Source organism: Solenopsis invicta, chromosome 7, assembly GCF_016802725.1.
Source record: "Solenopsis invicta isolate M01_SB chromosome 7, UNIL_Sinv_3.0, whole genome shotgun sequence".
NCBI lineage: Eukaryota > Metazoa > Arthropoda > Insecta > Hymenoptera > Formicidae > Solenopsis > Solenopsis invicta.
In genome coordinates, this window is record NC_052670.1 from 8988594 (window position 1) to 9007432 (window position 18839).

The window sequence follows — 18839 nt, forward strand, 5'->3', positions numbered from 1 at the left end:
ATATTGGAAAAAATGGCAAAAAAAATTTTACTCAAACTTTCGAACTTTGACTGATATAAGTCTTTCGTTTTTCACTTTAGCGATTCGATCAATCATGATAAAAGTTAGAACTCTTCTAGGGGCTATCAGAACACAGAAATATGAAATTGGCAAAAAAAAATATACTCAAAAATTTCGAGTTTTGACTGATATAACTCTTATGTTTTTCACTTTAACGATTCGACTTTAGCGATTCGATCCATTATCATAAATGTTAGAACTTTTCGGGTGGCTATCAGAACACAGAGATATTGGAGAAATTTGCAAAAAAAAATTTTACTCAAAAATTTCGAACTTTGACTGATATAAGTCTTTCGTTTTTCACTTTAGCGATTCGATTCATCATGATAAAATTTAAAATTTTTCTAGGGACTATCAGAACACAGAAGTATTGGAGAAATTAGCAAAAAAAATTTTACCGAAAAATTTCGAACTTTGATATAAGTCTTTCGATTTTCACTCTAACTATTCGATTCATCATGAAAGAAGTATAAAAGTTAGAACTCTTCTAGGGAATATCAGAACGCAGAAATATTGGAGAAATTCCTAAAAAAAATTTTACTCAAAAATTTCGAACTTTGACTGATAGAAGTCTTTCGTTTTTCACTTTAGCGATTCGATCGATCATGATAAAGGTTAGAATTCTTCTGGGGGCTATCAGAACACAGAAATATTGGAGAAATTCGCACAAAAAATTATACTCAAAAATTACGAACTTTGATGGATATAAGTTTTTCGATTTTCACTTTAGCGTTTCGATTCATCATGATAAAAGTTAGAACTTTTCAAGGGGCTATCAGAACAGAGAAATATTGGAGAAATTCGCCAAAAATATTTTACTCAATAAAAATTTTGAACTTTGACGGATATAAGTCTTTCGATTTTCACTTTAGCGATTAGATTCATCATGAAAGAAGTGAGAACTCTTCTAGGGGTTATCAGAACACAGAGATACTGGAAAAAATCGCCAAAAAAATTTTACTCAAAGCTTTCGAACTTTGACTGCTATAAGCCTTTCGTTTTTCACTTTAGCGCTTCGATTCATCATTATAAAAGTTAGAACTCTTCTAGGGGCTATCAGAACACCGGAATATTGGAGTAATTAAAAAAAAAATTTACTCAAATATTTCGAAATTTGAATGATATAACTTTTATGTTTTTCACTTTAGCGATTCGTTCAATCATGATAAAAGTTAAAAATTTTCTATGGGCTATCAGAACACAGAAATATTGGAGAAATTCGTAAAAAAAATTTTACTAAAAAAAAATTTTAAACTTTGACTGATATAAGCCTTTCGTTTTTCACTTTAGCGTTTCGATTGATCATGATAAAAGTTAGAACTCTTCTAGGGGCTATCAGAACACGAAAATATTGTAGTAATTCGCAAAAAAAAATTTTACTCAAATATTTCGAACTATGACTGATATAACTATTATGTTTTTCACTTTAGCGATTCGATCAATCATGATAAAAGTTAGAAATTCTTCTAGGGGCTATCAGAACACAAAATATTGGAGAAATTGGCAAAAAAAAATATACTCAAAAATTTCGAGTTTTGACTGATATAACTCTTATGTTTTTCACTTTAGCGATTCGATCCATTATCATAAAAGTTAGAACTCTTCTGGTGGCTATCAGAACACAGAGATATTGGAGAAAATTGCAAAAAAAATTTTACTCAAAATTTCGAACTTTGACTGATATAAGTCTTTCGTTTTTCACTTTAGCGATTCGATTCATCATTATAAAAGTTAGAACTCTTCTAGGGGCTATTAGAACACAGGAATATTGGAGTAATTCAAAACAAAATTTTACTCATATATTTCGAAATTTGACTGATATAACTTTTATGTTTTTCACTTTAGCGATTCGATCAATCATGATAAAAGTTAGAAATTTTCTATGGGCTATCAGAACACAGAAATATTGGAGAAATTCGTAAAGAAAATTTTACTAAAAAATTTTAAACTTTGACTGATGTAAGTCTTTCGTTTTTCACTTTAGCAATTCGATCGATCATGATAAAGGTTAGAATTCTTCTGGGGCTATCAGAACACAGAGATATTGGAAAAAATAGCAAAAAAAGTTTTACTCAAACTTTCGAACTTTGACTGATATAAGCCTTTCGTTTTTCACTTTAGCGATTCGATCAATCATGATAAAAGTTAGAACTCTTCTAGGGGCTGTCAGAACACAGAAATATTGGAGAAATTCGCAGAAAAAAAAATTTTACTCCAAAATTCCGAACTTTGACTGATATAAGTCTTAAGTTTTTCACTTTAACGATTCGATTCATCATGATAAAAGTTAGAACTCTTTTAGGGGCTATCAGAACACAGAAATAATGGAGAAATTCGCAAAAAAAATTTTACTCAAAAATTGCGAACTTTGACGAATATAAGTCTTTCGATTTTCACTTTAGCGATTCGATTCATCATGAAAGAAGTTAGAACTCTTCTAGGGGCTATCAGAACACAGAGATACTGGAAAAAATCGCAAAAAAAATTTTACTCCAAGCTTTCAAACTTTGACTGCTATAAGCATTTTGTTTTGTTTTTCACTTTAGCGCTTCGATTCATCATTATAAAAGTTAGAACTCTTCTTTAGAACTCTTCTCGGGGCTATCAGAACAGAGAGATATTGGAGAAATTCGCAAAAAAATTTTACTCAAAAATTTCGAAATTTGACTGATATAAGTCTTTCCTTTTTCAGAAATTCGATACATCATGATAAAAGGTATATATCTTCTGTGGACTATCAGAACACAGAGATATTGAAGAAATTCGGAAAAAACCAATTTTACTCAAAAATTTCGAACTTTGACTGATATAACTCTTTCGACTTTCACTTTAGCGATTCGATCCATTATGATAAAAGTTAGAACTCTTCTCGGGGCTATCAGAACAGAGAGATATTGGAGAAATTCGCAAAAAAAATTTTACTCAAAAATTTCGAAATTTGACTGATATAAATCTTTCCTTTTTCAGTTCAGAAATTTGATACATCATGATAAAAGGTATATATCTTCTGTGGGCTATCAGAACACAGAGATATTGAAGAAATTCGGAAAAAAACCAATTTTACTCAAAAATTTCGAACTTTGACTGATATAAGTCTTTCGTTTTTCACTTTAGCGATTCGATCCATCATGATAAAAGTTAGAACTCTTCTGGGGGCTATCAGAACACAGAAATATTGGAGAAATGGGCAAAAAAAATTTTACTCAAAAATTTCAACTTTGACTGATATAAGTCTATCGATTTTCACTTTAGCGATTCGATCCATCATGATAAAAGTTAGAACTCTTCTGGGGGCTATCACAACACAGAAATATTGGAGAAATTGGTGGATAGCATTTCCATGCATTTGATAACATTTCATTGCATTCATTTCATTTTGCGATTCTATTTCCATATTGCTATTCCATTGCCATCATTAACATCGAGAACATTGTCATAATTGCCATCATTTCCACCATTGCCGTCATTGCCGTCAGGCTATATATATTGTCATTGTCATCATTTCCATTATTGCTATTCCATTAACATCATTGCATTCATTCCAATATTTCCATCCCATTGCTATCCCATTTCCATCATTTCCACAATTGCCATTAATATCGAGAAGAATTTGATTAAAATCCGTTATTTTACTGATTAACACTTTAATACCTTATATCGTATATTATTATATAATTCTTTATTAATTTTTTTTTGTAAAGTTTTGATTAATCTTTACGTGATATTTTGTAAAAAACTGTTGGAAGATTGTATTAAAATCAGATCAATAATCTTCACGTTTGTAAGTTAGAGAATAAAAATAATACTCAAGTATCCATATATTTCATTGATTTTTATTACATTATTATTATTATTATTATTATTATTATTATTATTTATTGTGCCATATTAATCGCACGTATTTTCATTTGTAAATCATGCGTATGCATGTATATGCCATTGTAACATAATAAAAAAAGAGTGGGCGCTTTCTAGTCTCGCTACGTCCCTGCGCAGAAATCGTCCGAAATCCTCTTTCTGAATTTTACGGCCTAAACGTAGCAGGGAAAACGTGATGGGTCGAGAGGGGAATGAAGAGGAGGGTATCCATAGAGATAACATCGCCGCTTGCTCCATGTCTATCACCGCGATACTTTCTCTCTCTAACTGAAGGCCTAAACAATTAAAGGACAATCACGTTAAAAGAGAAAGAGAGAAAGAGTGAGAGAGAGAGAGAGAGTTGCGTCAAGATTTAAAAAAATTAAAAAAGCTAATTTTTTCAAAAGCATAATTTGAAGACATTTAAATAATAAAGAATTATATAAAAATAAAAAGATGGTATATTTATTCGTAGAAAGACATTTATTTCTTCTTCATCATATGATGCGATGTTAATTACAATTATTTTTTAAGTACTGCGTATAATGAATGTTTCTTTATTAAAGAACCAAATTCTCTCTGTTACTATTAAACATCTTTTTTAAGTAAAAATATGATTGTGCAAAATATGGACATAAACGTATTGATATGTATTAATATCAATGTTAATGTAAATAATTCAGACTAAAATAAATAAAAAATTACGCGAAAGTAGACGTAATTAATCATTTGTGCACATTCTCGACCCCTGTTCTGGATGCAACATACGCGATACGCGTCAGATTTTATTTGCAGCAAAATGGATATTAGCACGGACAACAACCTACATCCATTTCTCGAGAGATGGATGTGGGTTGTTGTCCGTGCTAACATCCACACTGTTTTTAACGACGGGTTGCAAAATGGATGTGACACGTAGTTCCTATTCTGACCAGAATAGATGTGCGTCACTAGTGTACGGGAGTTTCGAAGCGTTATAGGAAAAAGGCCACCGTGGCCGCTCTCAGGTTCCTCTCTGCTCCAACGCAGGCAAATAAGACAAAACAGTATATACATAATACATTCACATATTTTACCTGTTTCATTTTACTCTTCTTTCTTCTCATTTTACTTTCAAAAAAGGAAACAATCTTTCTTATACGCATAAAATCTTTTGATTAAAATTTCTGAATGTTCTTTTGATAAAATAAGGGAGTAGCTCCAATACACGAGATATTTTGTTCACATAACCTATACGAGAGATTTCTTGCATCATTATCGCTAAGCTGAATGTATGATTACTTGTGTTGACATTTGAGATACTTAAAATCGTATCAGTTGCACGAGCAACGTGAGTGATGATCGCTCGTTGTTGGGTCAAGCGTGCACAGGACAGAGGAGCACCTCGCGTCTTTCTATTGAAGGTTTGATAGATGAGAATCCCACGTTTTTTCCGCAATGTCTTAATAGGCATCCCGATCGGGATTGCTTTTTGCGACACAGTCGGATATGTCGCGAGAGTGGAGGGAATCTCTATGCAGCCTGCGCTGAATCCAGATCTACGATATCCTGATTACGTGTTCCTGAATCGCTGGGTTATCCGGAATCAAGACGTACAGCGCGGCGACATAGTGTGCATCATATCTCCCAAGGTGCCGAATCAGACGCTCATCAAAAGAGTTGTGGGACTACCTGGGGATATCATAGGCACGCATGGATACAAGATCACTGCTATTCAAGTATGGACATGATGTATAGAAGTAATTGTTAGATATATAATTGTGTGTAACAGTGGGTGGGTCATAACAAACTGCTGCAGATTCGATATTATATTTTTTATCTGTGAGTGAACTCTATCTTTCGAATACAGGTACCGGAAGGACACTGCTGGTTGCAGGGAGATCATACTGGACATTCTATGGACTCTAATACCTTTGGGCCAATATCTCTGGGTCTAATAACAGCAAAAGCTACTCATATAATTTGGCCGCCAAATCGGTGGCAACAGTTACAGCCTATAACACCCAATCATGAGAGCTGTTAGCTTTGTAAAGAGATTGCAATGGGAATTACCTGGTACTGTATGCAGGTAATTATTGTTTTTAATTATTTTTAGTCCTTTGATATAGTTTATAATAGAGATTACTATGCGCAGACATGGCTTAACCATAGGTGATGTTGATAATGATGGTGATAATGAATTGGTTGTTGGTACTGCCGAAGGAGAACTTTATATCTTCAAGGTAAATATCTTGGTAACTATTTCAAATTATACTTTTTGAAATTTATAAATAACATTAATTTATTCTTCTGTAACAGGGATCAGAGTTATGGCAGAAGATCACTGGTCTCGGTCTTATAACTAGCGTAGCAATTGGAGATATTTTTAATTATGGTCGCAATGCACTTGTTGTTATCTGTGGTGATGGGTGGACACATATATTTTACAGTCCCAGATCTGTCAATCCTAATAACTCTAACATATGTGCAGGCAACCAACATGTTAGTAAAGATACAAATGAGCAAGATATCTTTAAAGCAAATACTGGTAAGTCTGTTTCAGAAAGACATATTTTATAAAGTAAAAAAATTTAAGTAATTCTTATAGGATATGTATGCACAGATATAGGAAATTCCCAAAATACAGAAACACATGTTGACAATACTAATGAAATCAATGAACTCTCTGGAAAAATGGAATGTGTACATGTACAAAGGATCCCAACTAATACAAAGATAGTGCTGATAGCTGATGTTGATAAAGATGGTGCTAATGAAATGATTCTCGGTTTGACAGATCGTGTTGTGAGATCTTATAGATGGTCAAGTAATGCTGATTTAGAAACAGGAAAATTAATTGGCCTAAATAAGTGGGAGTGCACTAATCAAATAGGAACAGTTACATTGCAAGTATGTCATATTGAAACCTATAGACTCCATTATATTGTAATACAATACAATCTATCGGTACAATAGTTATCATACAGATATTAAACAATGTTGATACAATACATTGATACAACATTTATGTTTAGCATACTGGTGATGGTACGCCAACTCTACTGGTAGCACAACCTGGCGGTACATTCATGCGGATTAAGTGCAATCCCGAAGATTGTCAATCAAAGAATAGTTCCTGCGAGGCTGTCGATTATCAGACATTAGGAATATCTAGGATGCGCAATCAAAATATTTCAACGGAAATTATTGGAAATTTAGAGCCAGGAATAATGCCGTTTATTTCGACGATTGAACCGAAAATGTCTAGTTACATACCTAAAGATAAGTTGCTGAAGCAAGGTTTCACAGATGATAGCCAAATAGACATGAAGACCTTTAAACCTGCTTCACTCGAGTTCAAAAGGAATTATTCGCAACCTGCTTTTCGAAAAAATAGTCTCGATATGGCCGGCGAGTATGATAGAAATTTTACAGTAGAAAATCAAGGACCAGTTAGATTTTACAGTCCCGTTGAATCTTCAAACACTGATGAAATTGATGGCAACTTTATCGGTGGCAACGTTATTCTCGGAGAATACGATAACGAAACTGTGAAAAATAAATTGTTACCATCTTTTACACATTTTTCCCATGATAATAATAATGAGAATAATAGTAATAATAGTAATAATAATAACAATGGTAACAATGTCAGTAAATCGAATCAGGAAGGAACTATAAAAGACGATACGGATTCAAACAATGATGTCATCAGTGGGAATATTTCAAAGGGAAAACCTTATGCTTTGGCAACGCTTGATGGAACTATTATGTTGGTACAGGATGAGGTCATTTTATGGTAAGCGATCACGAATAGCGATGTTTAGATACTTCTGAATATTTATGAATATTTCGCATTATTCTTTTTTACAGGGCTATGCAAGTAGATCATCAGATATTCGCTCTGTGTCGATTGGATGTCACAGGCGATAATTCTGATGAGATAATTGCTTGTGCTTGGGATGGTCAGACTTACATTTTGGATCAACAACGGCATAGTGTACGCTTTCAATTTGAGGAACCAGTCAGAGCTTTTTGCACAGGAAATTATAATGTAATTCCGGGAACGTCTAGTCCAAGTCTGGTGTACAATACCTTCAATAACAAGGTTTCTATTTTTACACAAGCCTATAATTACACATAAATTAATGTCGTTCACGATTGTGACAATGATAATTTATACTTTATATCTTGTAGATTTTTCTTTACTATGACGTCACTTTGCCGAGCATGACAATTACCCCTTTGAATCCCATGAAGGATTTTGAATCTGATGAAATGCAAGTTTTAGAGAAATTATTGGGCGAGTGTAATACAAATGACAAACAGCAAAAGATGCAGCAGTTAACTGAATGGTTGATGTATGGCGTACATTAGTTTATGGCAAGCAAAAATTTATAATTATATACAGCGTGATTCTTATGTAACAATATATGTTTTAAGAATCGCCCCGTATAGGCAAAAAATGTATAATAAAACGTACATCTTCTGTTACATGTGTTAAATCATTATTTTTGTCTTTTTTAAAGCTTTATATTTTTATAAAAATAAATTGCTAAAAAATACCTGTATCTGATCGCGTCTAACTATAGTACAAACTGATATTGTTTCCCAACGAAAAATATTCGATTTTAATCGCGAAGCGATAGTAAATTATGTTTCTACTTTGGAATCTTTCATATTTGATAGCATATGCGATCGTTCTATGGGATACGTCACTGTGTTATCACGAAGGATATACGACCGAAAGTCCGTGCAAATTTTTGGCAAACAAGCAACCGACGATATCGGCGATGAAATTAATTTTGTAGAGTGCAGCATAAAGAACGCCTATTTAAGGATTCTCGTTTGTTTGCGAGACTTAACGTTTTATCTGCGACGCTGTAAATCAGGTTGACACCACGCTGAATCGGCCTAACATATAGTATTGCATTACACGTCATCATTGTCAGTGGGCACGTAAATTTCGTTCGGTACTTTTCCAAATTCCAACGAGATCGTTGTATTATATTATTAGATACATACATGATTAGATCGTGGACGCGTAAACGACAGTTTCCGAAATTTAGTCTTATTGCTGGCACAGTGCATTATTCCAAATACTAATGCGGGACTCAGATCGTTGTACAGTGACAAGAGAATAATTAAAATATATGTAAGTATTGTAACAATAGCATCTATAAAAAGTTTGAACACTCGCGGAACTTAGCATAGGATCATTTGAGTTCACATTTTCATTAAAAAATAATGAGATTATTTAAATAATCGAAAAGTGAATCGAGAAATTTTTATAAGCTAATAAGTTTAATTAAAAGTAATATTATTAAATTATTATTAAAATGCGTAAACATACTATTAGAAATATTTCCAATATCTCCTCGACTAATAACTTATTGTCAATTTAATCAGCGTCCACGTACACATTGAGAGGCCAATAATACGAAGCTTCAAACCCTCTATCTCTGCAACAAGCTCTCCATATAGCATTTTAAATGCGATTTAAATTAGTGACTACTCTTGTGTGCGTGTAACTGACCCTGAACTGACATGGATATTTAAAATAGTCGTGGATCCTTTGAACTAGTGAATTTTCAGGATGACTGTCAATGGCACGGAAACGAATTTCGCGGGTCACGAGCTGAAGGAACTCACTTTCGGATGGACGGATTATACCCTATTCGGTGGTCTGTTGGGCGTCAGCGTCGTAATCGGCATCTACTTCGGTTTCTTCAGTAGTTCGAAGCAGGACAATACCACCGAGTACTTACTCGGCGGCAAAACCATGTCCTTTTTACCGATTAGCATGAGCCTGATAGCGAGGTGATTTACACGTTTCGTGCATTTCATCGTTCTTTATTTAAAAGTGCAATTTTTTTGTCTTAATTATTTATTTAAATAAGTAAACTCTGATCGATTATTTTATCTGATAATTAAATCAAAATTCATTAATTAAAGTATAAAATATATTATTTGTCAATTGAACTTCAGCTCGCGAAAAGTTTTTTCACTTTTAATAGGTAATTATTTAGAAATTATTTGGATATTTTCACCACAAAAATTGCATTAATGAAAAATTAATTTCAAAATAATAACCGACATTTTAAAATAGAAAATATCTTTGATTTTGTTTCACAGAATTCCAAATTCTTTTTTATTAAATTAAAATACGCACAAAATAAAAAGGATCAAAAGCGATTTCATATCAATAAAAAAAAATATTTAAATACATTAAAAATTAAATATAAAACATTAAGTATAAAATTTTGTTCTCTTTATTTTTGTGCGTACTTTAATTGCATAAAAAAATTATAAATTCTGTAAAGATATTTTTAATTCAAAGATATTTTCTAATAAAAAAATTTTAGTAATTTACTTTATGATTTCTTTTCCAGTAAGCAAGAAACATTAAAGCAACATTTAAAAATAATTTTACATGTACTTTTAAACTTTCTAAAATAATATTGTATAAACATTTTAAAAAGATTATTTGATACATAATTTGATTTTTTGAAATATTGTAGAAAAGTTTTAAAAATGCTTTCTCTAAGTCATGGTCAATGTTTGTTTATATTGATGTTGTATACAACGTTAAATACAACACATTTAGAAACATTACATGTTATTAAATGTCTTTGTAATAACATAACAGTGATTTTATGCTTATTGGGTTGGAATACTCTATTTTAATGCAATCCCTGTGTAATATTATTTAATCATTAATAATATTGAAAGAAAAATCCATCTCTAATGAAGACAAAATTCATTGCAGTCACATATCGGGAGTTTCTTTGCTCGGCGTGCCCTCCGAGGTATACCAATACGGAACTCAATACGCGGCATGTATTTTTACGTCCTTCATCAGCTGTTTCATAATCGTATGCGTATACCTGCCAGTGTTTTACAAGCTGCAGCTGACGAGCACTTTCGAATATCTGGAAATTAGATTTGCCAGGCCAGTCCGACAATTAGCGTCTTTTCTTTACACCCTTGCACTGGTGGCCTACGTGCCGTTGATAATCTACGTGCCGGCGTTAGCCTTTTCGCAGGCGACTGGAATGAATTTGCATTACGTCGCGCCGGTGATATGCATGGTGTGCATCTTCTACACGACCATCGTAAGTAATACAGACATTTCGATTATAATTACAAATTTCGAATTACCATGATGCAAGAAATCACTTTTGAATCTGCAGTATCTTACCTATCTAAGCGGGGGAGGGGGGGGGCGGAGGGTCAATAACTCACAAATATTTTACCTCTTTTGATGTATGACACATGCTTTCTTCATATATTCTTCTATATTTAATTTCCTTTTGTATATTTTCTCTTTACAAATATAAACCTTTTTAAAATTTGTGAAAAATTGAAATATTTTTCTAATATCCCGAATTCTGAATATGGAATTTTACATCCACAGGAGTTGTGGGTGTGGAAAGTTCCAGAAGTTCTACGTCTCTATCGCGATAGACATTTATTAGTCCATTAAAGATCATAAAATTTGCTCCTTGAACTCTTCAAAAAATAAAAGTGTTCAATTTCTGTAAATGTACATATTGTGAAGAAATATACATTTCTTGAAACGAATTCGTGACGTTCTCTACGCGCTTTTCAAATGGAGAATACTAAATTCTAACAGCAAAAGATATCGTATGAATATTCAAGAATATTTATAATATCGTATGAATATTCGTATGATATCATGATAATCGTACTGTTAGGGAGATTTTATCAATATAGTTATCATCTATTGATATTCGCATGTGTCACATGTTGAGACAGAATTTTCCGAGGTCGCAGAATCGTCTAGATAGTTAGAAGGTCATGAAACTATAGATGGAACGTATGTTCGCACACGTCATCTTAAAGTCGTGACATCAGTGCAAACTACGATAGTCTAGTTAGATGAAACATATACAGCGACGACTACCGAATAAATGATTATTTAGAGAGGAATTATCAAAATTTGAACACAATCTTATCAGTTTCGTAGGTTGCTGGGATTATTTACGACGCGATATCGCGCCGACAAGCGCATTGCCACGCCGCCCCTAATAAGGTGCACAAAAACGATGACGAAATTTGCTTTCCTTTTACGTTTATTTGGACAATAGTACGCTGAATAAGAATGTGTGCGCGAAATGTGCATAGGTCGTGCATCGCTCTGCTCCGCAGAGGCAACTTCGATATCTCTAACAGATTGGTGATAAAGAAGAGCAAACGTTTCTTGATGGCTTGTTAAGGCTTATTACACGCGATAACATTAACATTTGCAGACGGCTTTTTTTTATAGAATACACAAGCTTAGATAGCTCGAATAGTTGTGCGTTATCGTTTGCGCGATTTACGAATTTTATTTATAGCGCGCGACTACTAGGAAGCAACATTCTTACTAAAATATTAATATTACGCGTCTCATACGATAAAATTCGATAACGATTTATAAAATACATATATCGTGGCGTTGCATTGTAACATCATTATGCAATTGTGTTACGATCTCTCCCCCAGGTTTACGTTTCACCGACTCCCCGACCGTTTGATTCTGTGCACGTCGCGCCGTGACTGACACTGATACCTTTATTGTACGCGAGTAATCTCTCTTTGGAAAAAAAAAAATATATATATATATATATCTTACACAGGGAGGTCTGAAGGCTGTCGTATGGGCGGATGCGGTTCAGATGACGGTGACTGTCGGAAGTCTCATTGCCGTTGTGATACTGGGAACGATTGCCGTGGGCGGCGTCGGCGAGATTTGGAGAATAGCGCAGGAGGGTGATAGAATTGTGTTTTGGAAGTAAGAACAGGTGTATTTTTTATGTTACAATTTATTAATAAGAAAGAAAGAGAGGCAGAAATTATTTAAAATTAATTAAAATTGAATATATTAAGGAATATTGCATACTACGTTATTTCATGAAGAATCTACATTTAATCGAGGTGCGCCAATTGCAACTGATCTCTAGGGCGCGGTTCCACCTAACGCTCGCAACACTCGCGAGCATTAGTTGTCCTTGTTTAAGATTCGATAAACAATGATGAAATGATTTCTAGAGTATTGCGAGCGTTAAGTGGAACGCGCCCTAGAAACACAACGACGTGTACTTCTTCTGACGCGTGCGTTTCCTCTTTCATAGATATTAAATTGCATTGTATTTCACCTCTTGGGTATCAAACGTTGTTTGCATGAATATTGAATTTAGCATGTTAAACTTCTCACAATTAATACGTATATCGAAAAAACAGTTTTACTGTAGTATCTAAAAATTTAGCTGGATACAGATCAGAAATTAATTTCATGTTGGATTATCAAAATAATTATGTAAGAGGTTCAAGCATGATGATACAGGTAGAAAAAGTTTCGACAGTCTAGCAATCAGTTCAAACGTTCGATATAAATTTTTTTAATAGCTCAACATAATTATTTTCAAATCTGTATTTTAGCAAAATTATTCTTTTCGTATAACACGTTTATTCAACACTCAAAACAGTGCAGTAAAGTTTACAAAATGCTAACCATGATTGCACTTAGAATGCAATTATATGACTTCAATATCCTAACGTTAATATCGCGATATATTTCTTATTATTGGTATAATTAATTTTTTATTTAATATAGTTATTTTAATTACTAATATTTTATTTAGTAAAAATTATTAAAATTTTCAATTTTCTTTCACACAGTATGGATCCCAGTCCTTTCACTAGAAATTCGTTTTGGGGCATGTCAGTGGGAATGGTAATGACATGGCTAGCTGGGTTGGGCATCAGCCAGGTTTCTATGCAAAGATTTCTGGCAGTGCCTACTATTAAGGAAGCACAAAAGTAAATGCGAAATATTTCCTTTCTTTTGAATCGCTTTATATAAGTGGCGTCAAAATGCTGAATAGTTTAATGGTCTCTCAAATAAAAAATTCGAAAAAAGAGTCTTACAATCTTGCAAATAATATAAAACATTTTAAGTAAAAAAAAAATATATTCTACTGTAATAAAAGAAAGATAACTAAGTGATCAAAGACAAAAGCTAAACTAAGATAAATGAGGAAATAAATTGCGCTACTACATCCCTTGAAGGATAGAAATCTGAATAAAAAGTATAAGAATAAACGACATTGTTTCACGCACGAACGTTTGCAGGTCGATATGGTTCCTCGCTGTGGGCCTAGTGTTCGTAAAACTGATGTCCGTTTTCACCGGCCTCACGATATACGCCAGATATCACAAATGCGATCCCATAGCTGCACACGTAAGTTTTGATTTCGTCTTATTTTATTAGTCTACGTCGCACTCCAAGTCGCATGCTAAGCGCGTAATTGATGCTTACGAGACATCAAATAAAGATTGCGTTCCGAAATTCATTGCCAGTACTAAAAATCTATAGTATACGTAACATGAACTGTATAAGATTTTTAGTAGTGATAGTGTATATCGGATCGCAGCCGAAGTTTTGAGAGGACAGCGAAGGTAATGGGTATACTAGATTGAAGTTAAAGAAATGCAAGCAAACTGACTACTAGAACAGAGTTATCGAAATATTGTACATATAAATTTTATTGGTGTTTCAATTTTATTGATGATTTTATCGATATCATTATCTCATTGACTATGGAATTATGACAGAATTACTACTGTTATTTCGATGACCTTTGAAGTACGACAGATTTTATCGTTGAATATGACTCGAAAATAAATTGAAACGCGTTTGGTGCAATTATCATTATTTATTATGCGCTGCGATCTAAGTTTGAATTTTGCGAATCTGACATCATAAAGTTTGTTTATTGATTATATTTGCGCAATAATTTTCGAGCTGATTCACATTTCCCGTTTTTCTTACTTATTATTATTTTTAATACGGTCAATCCTATACAAATCTTATTGTATTTATTGAAGTTTGTTTAGTTAAATAGTTTATGAAGTATTCTACTCGACTCAAGCAAATACCCTTACTTCTTTTTTTTTATGATGTAAAAATATTTTTAAATGAGGAATTGTTTGTTTTGAAAGAAAAGATGTTTTGATTAATGACAGATTTTTTTACAATTGTTCTTTCTGAAATTTTAACATAATTAATTGTCTTTTCTTAACTTTTGAGCGCCATAAGAAATTTATAAAAGAAAAAAATAAACTTTCTTAATTAGATTTACTGTATCATTAAAGCCCTTTCTGACCCACGCTCCTCTTTTATCTCTTACCTTTAACGATACTTATATCATAAAAATGTAGTAAATCGTGTAATTAAAGTAAGATTAAAAAGTTAGAGCAATCAAGAATTAAACGAATCGCCTCTCGTGAAGATCCTAGTGAAGGGGATTAGCTTGTTTTTAGGTGGTACCAAGGAGCGACAAGATATTGCCGTATTACGTGCTGGACGTAGCCGCGAACGTTCCAGGACTTCCTGGCCTCTTTCTCGCCGGTCTCGTGAGCGCCAGTCTCTCGACGATGAGCGCCGGACTGAACACAGTCACCGGCACGATTTATGAGGATTTCATCGATCCCTGGATGCCAGAGAGCAACGACAAAGAGGCTAAAGCCGCCAACATTATGAAGGTACAAAGGGCTGGAATATATTACGCGATCCGAAACCGTAGGAAAAATAAGATAGTCGATTTTTTCTTCTACTTCTCCGTTCTTTAGAAAGTAATATCGTTAAACGAGAGATTCACTAAACGAATAAGAATAGGAAATAATTCGGGGCTGTATATCTCTTACAGGTCAATTGCGAAATTATAAACATGCCTGCGATTCCAACGGTTTATATTATCCTCAGGTCACGGTAGTAATCCTGGGCATCCTGTGCGTGGGCATGGTATTCCTCATGGACCGTCTTGGTGACATCTTTCAATTATCTCTGAGCCTGACCGGTATCACCGCCGGTGCTATGTTGGGTCTGTTCTCGCTGGGGATGTTGGTGCCCTGGGCGACGACCAAGGGGGCGGTGGTTGGTGGATTGGTCTCGATGGTGACGTTGATCTGGATCATCGTCGGCGCGCAATGGCATATGGCCAATCGTACTCTCTACTACGAGCCACTTCCCTCCACGACGGAGGGTTGTATGAACGTGCCCAGTCTGTTTAACCAAACGACGACCACGCAGAATCTGATGCAAGTCGAAGCTGCGGACGAACCTTTCTTCATGTACAGGATATCCTTTATGTATTATACGCTGTTGGGGGCCCTAATCGTGATGGTGATCGGTACGATAGTCAGCTTCATCTGCGGCGCTCCTGATTTAAGGGACATTGATCCAGATCACTTCCCACCGTTCATGACTAGGTATATATTCGAGCACTTTTTTTACACGGTCTAAACTTTCATTGGATGCATCTCAAAATGTTAAGAAAACAAAGATATTTCGTGTTAACTTTTTTTCAGCTTTATAAGTGAATAATATTCTATTCGTTCATCGTATATCATATTTTATTCTAAGAAAAATTGATGGAAAGAAGATACGTATACATATTCGTCAAGAAAATTTATTCTTTCCAATCTCTGGTCAATTTTGGCGTACCCTAATCGTTGCACTATTGTATCAAATATTTAAATTTGACACATCAGTCAGAGTCAACTTATCTAGAATATTTTTATCACGTTATAATTTATGCATTTATACATGTTTGTTTTCTATATGTTTCTATTCATATGTTTTCATCGTTTCCAGATTCGTGCTACCAAAAAAATATATGGAAGTGTCGTTGCATACGGTGCCCACAGCATTGGTAACTAATCCAGAGAAAGAAGAACTGAAATCTTGAAACATGTGCATTTTATATTTTACTCTGACCTTATTATCTCTTCTCGCGATTTTATAAGACTTTATTACGTTAAAACACACGCACACACATACATGATAAATGCGCTTTTGGAAAATCGTTCGATTACAAATCCTATGATCTCTGTAATAATATTGCATACTCCATACACCGAATATATTGGTATGTTTAAAAAAAAAATATATATATATATATACATTCCATCGAGATTTATTTTCCGCCGAATAAATTTATAGGTCAATCCAAACTTTCAATATATCAACATGATATAAAGATGTTTGGAGACAGATTTTTGTAAACCTTTTCTCAAGAAGAAAGCTTCAATCAATAAATCCTTAACGACACAAATTATTCGGGGACAGCGATCGACAGGCAAGCGGACGCATTTGCCGCGAGATAACTGCATCTAACTGGCTCGTCCGGAGTTGAAAGCACCCATTAGAACGTCGATGAGGGTGTCAAATTGACTAGATTATATATCTGCCCCACGCATCTCAATACAAACAAGTCCCTGCCATCTGAAACATCTGGAGGAGCGATGTCTATCGGATTAAAGCCGAATGTAAATGCCGCGGGAGTTTTTTTGTCGAGTCATTCGTCGAGTCTCTCTTTAAAATCCGCGGTGGATCGATCGGTGCCAGAGCGTTAGCTCGGCACCGGACTCGGGTAGCGGACAAATTTCGAAGACTTTTCTCGTCTCTCGAGACGCGCCAAGCCCGGCGGCTTGACTCACTGGGGGGGGGGGGAGGAAGAGGGCAAGCTTATCGTTTCGAATCCGGGACGACGAAAGGGAGGACCCTTATCAGCGATCGCCGACTAGCAGACGAAGGAACCCCCGATCGACTGTGTTCCGCGCTCAGAACACATTCCACGTCTCCAGCGGAGAAGCGACGCTTCTGTCTCGAAGCGGCGACCACATTCCACCGCGGAGCGGTTTTATTTTATTGGACTGAAAGGTGTCAAATATAGGCGGCAGGGACCCATCTACTTACATACCGATGCGCGAGTTTCGGGGAACCATCCGCCTGCCCCCTCGCCCGTTCCCCTTTCTATCCGGTCTGATTTCAACGTGTGAGTAAAATCCCGAACTGTAGACCCGGCTCGCATTGTGGGCCGGGTGACAGATTTTTGACAGATTCTGTCTGATTTGGTGTCGAGTGACAGACCTGAGAGGCCCGATCGTGCAGCCTCCTCGTGGTTGACGTTGTCGTATCGCCCCTCTTTACACCAAGTATCTCCCTTGAAAGCGGCGCTTGATCGTGCTCCGCCCCTCTCCCTCCCCCTCCCCCGATAATCCTACATATCAATTATTATTTTTATATTTATAAAATTAAAACAGAGCGATTGGAGGGAGTAAATCCAAAGAAAAAATAAGCCTACCTATATACGAAAAGCGAGGGAAAAAATAACGCATCAATGAAATTACGAAAACTAAAAATATTACGTAGTAATTTAAAGTAGTACCGATCTATCATTGGAAAACCTAATCGAAGACGTTCAGGCATTTTGTAAATATGATGCTTAATTTAAACTTTCTAATCTCAGCTTACTCAATTTCTTTGATACTTTTAAAACTTTAATTCGGTACAATTTATTTTCTTCTTTGTCCTATATATTTCTGTTTAACGCGCGCACGTGTATATGCACGCTTAGACTCTAGCTATCATATTTCAAGCTCAATTACGATGTGCATGGCCTCTAAAAATATTATCATATGATTTTGATGACTTTCTATTTTACAGCTCTTTTATATTTTTACGGCTTTAAGAAGCCCCCCAGCCTTGAGAAGTTCTGCGCTCCTAGCCCACTCCGCCAGACTTTCGCTGCGGGCCTGCACATAGGTCGAAGACAAATTTCCAGCTTTAGGTCGCAGCTACTATACGGTCAAGGTTTCTGGGGAGCCGCTGTATATACATGCGAAGCGCGATCATAAAAGACCAGGGAGCTGTCGTGCGGGATACGGCTTATTTCGGCGACAATGCGCACGGTCAGGCGCTAGCATAAAGACGCATAATGCACCCCCCTAACGTGAAAATTATTCTGTCAAACATTCGGGCGTCGGATTTATACGGGACACGCTTTTTCGAAAAGGACACGCCAATCGCGATCCTCTTTGGCAGATGCCGAAAGGATTTCTCGGTCAATGAGATGCACGCCGATCTGCCCTGT

The 18839-nt window shown here is 35.1% G+C and overlaps 2 protein-coding genes across 7 annotated transcripts; both read left to right on the forward strand.

The window, feature by feature from the left end:
- Positions 1-4914: 4914 nt before the first annotated feature.
- LOC105198258 (KICSTOR complex protein ITFG2) lies at positions 4915-8391 on the forward strand. 5 transcript variants are annotated; one of them, XM_039451729.1, is made up of 9 exons: positions 4916-5321; positions 5368-5636; positions 5768-5986; positions 6053-6140; positions 6217-6445; positions 6494-6807; positions 6933-7696; positions 7771-8005; positions 8095-8391. In XM_039451729.1, exons 3-9 carry the CDS (start codon positions 5928-5930, stop codon positions 8272-8274), a joined length of 1869 nt encoding a protein of 622 aa, XP_039307663.1. In that variant the 5' UTR covers positions 4916-5321; positions 5368-5636; positions 5768-5927; the 3' UTR covers positions 8275-8391. The 5 variants fall into 5 exon arrangements, 4 of the variants coding, with proteins under 4 accessions (XP_039307663.1, XP_011163227.1, XP_025992965.1 ...); XM_011164925.3 differs by having other exon boundaries at positions 6506-6807; XM_026137180.2 differs by having other exon boundaries at positions 5401-5636.
- Positions 8392-8512: 121 nt separating this feature from the next.
- LOC105198257 (sodium-coupled monocarboxylate transporter 1) lies at positions 8513-16856 on the forward strand. 2 transcript variants are annotated; one of them, XM_011164924.3, is made up of 9 exons: positions 8513-9052; positions 9482-9717; positions 10667-11012; positions 12540-12694; positions 13582-13722; positions 14035-14143; positions 15226-15447; positions 15668-16173; positions 16559-16856. In XM_011164924.3, exons 2-9 carry the CDS (start codon positions 9494-9496, stop codon positions 16650-16652), a joined length of 1797 nt encoding a protein of 598 aa, XP_011163226.2. In that variant the 5' UTR covers positions 8513-9052; positions 9482-9493; the 3' UTR covers positions 16653-16856. The 2 variants fall into 2 exon arrangements, with proteins under 2 accessions (XP_011163226.2, XP_011163225.2); XM_011164923.3 differs by having other exon boundaries at positions 9493-9717.
- The last annotated feature ends 1983 nt before the right edge of the window (positions 16857-18839 follow it).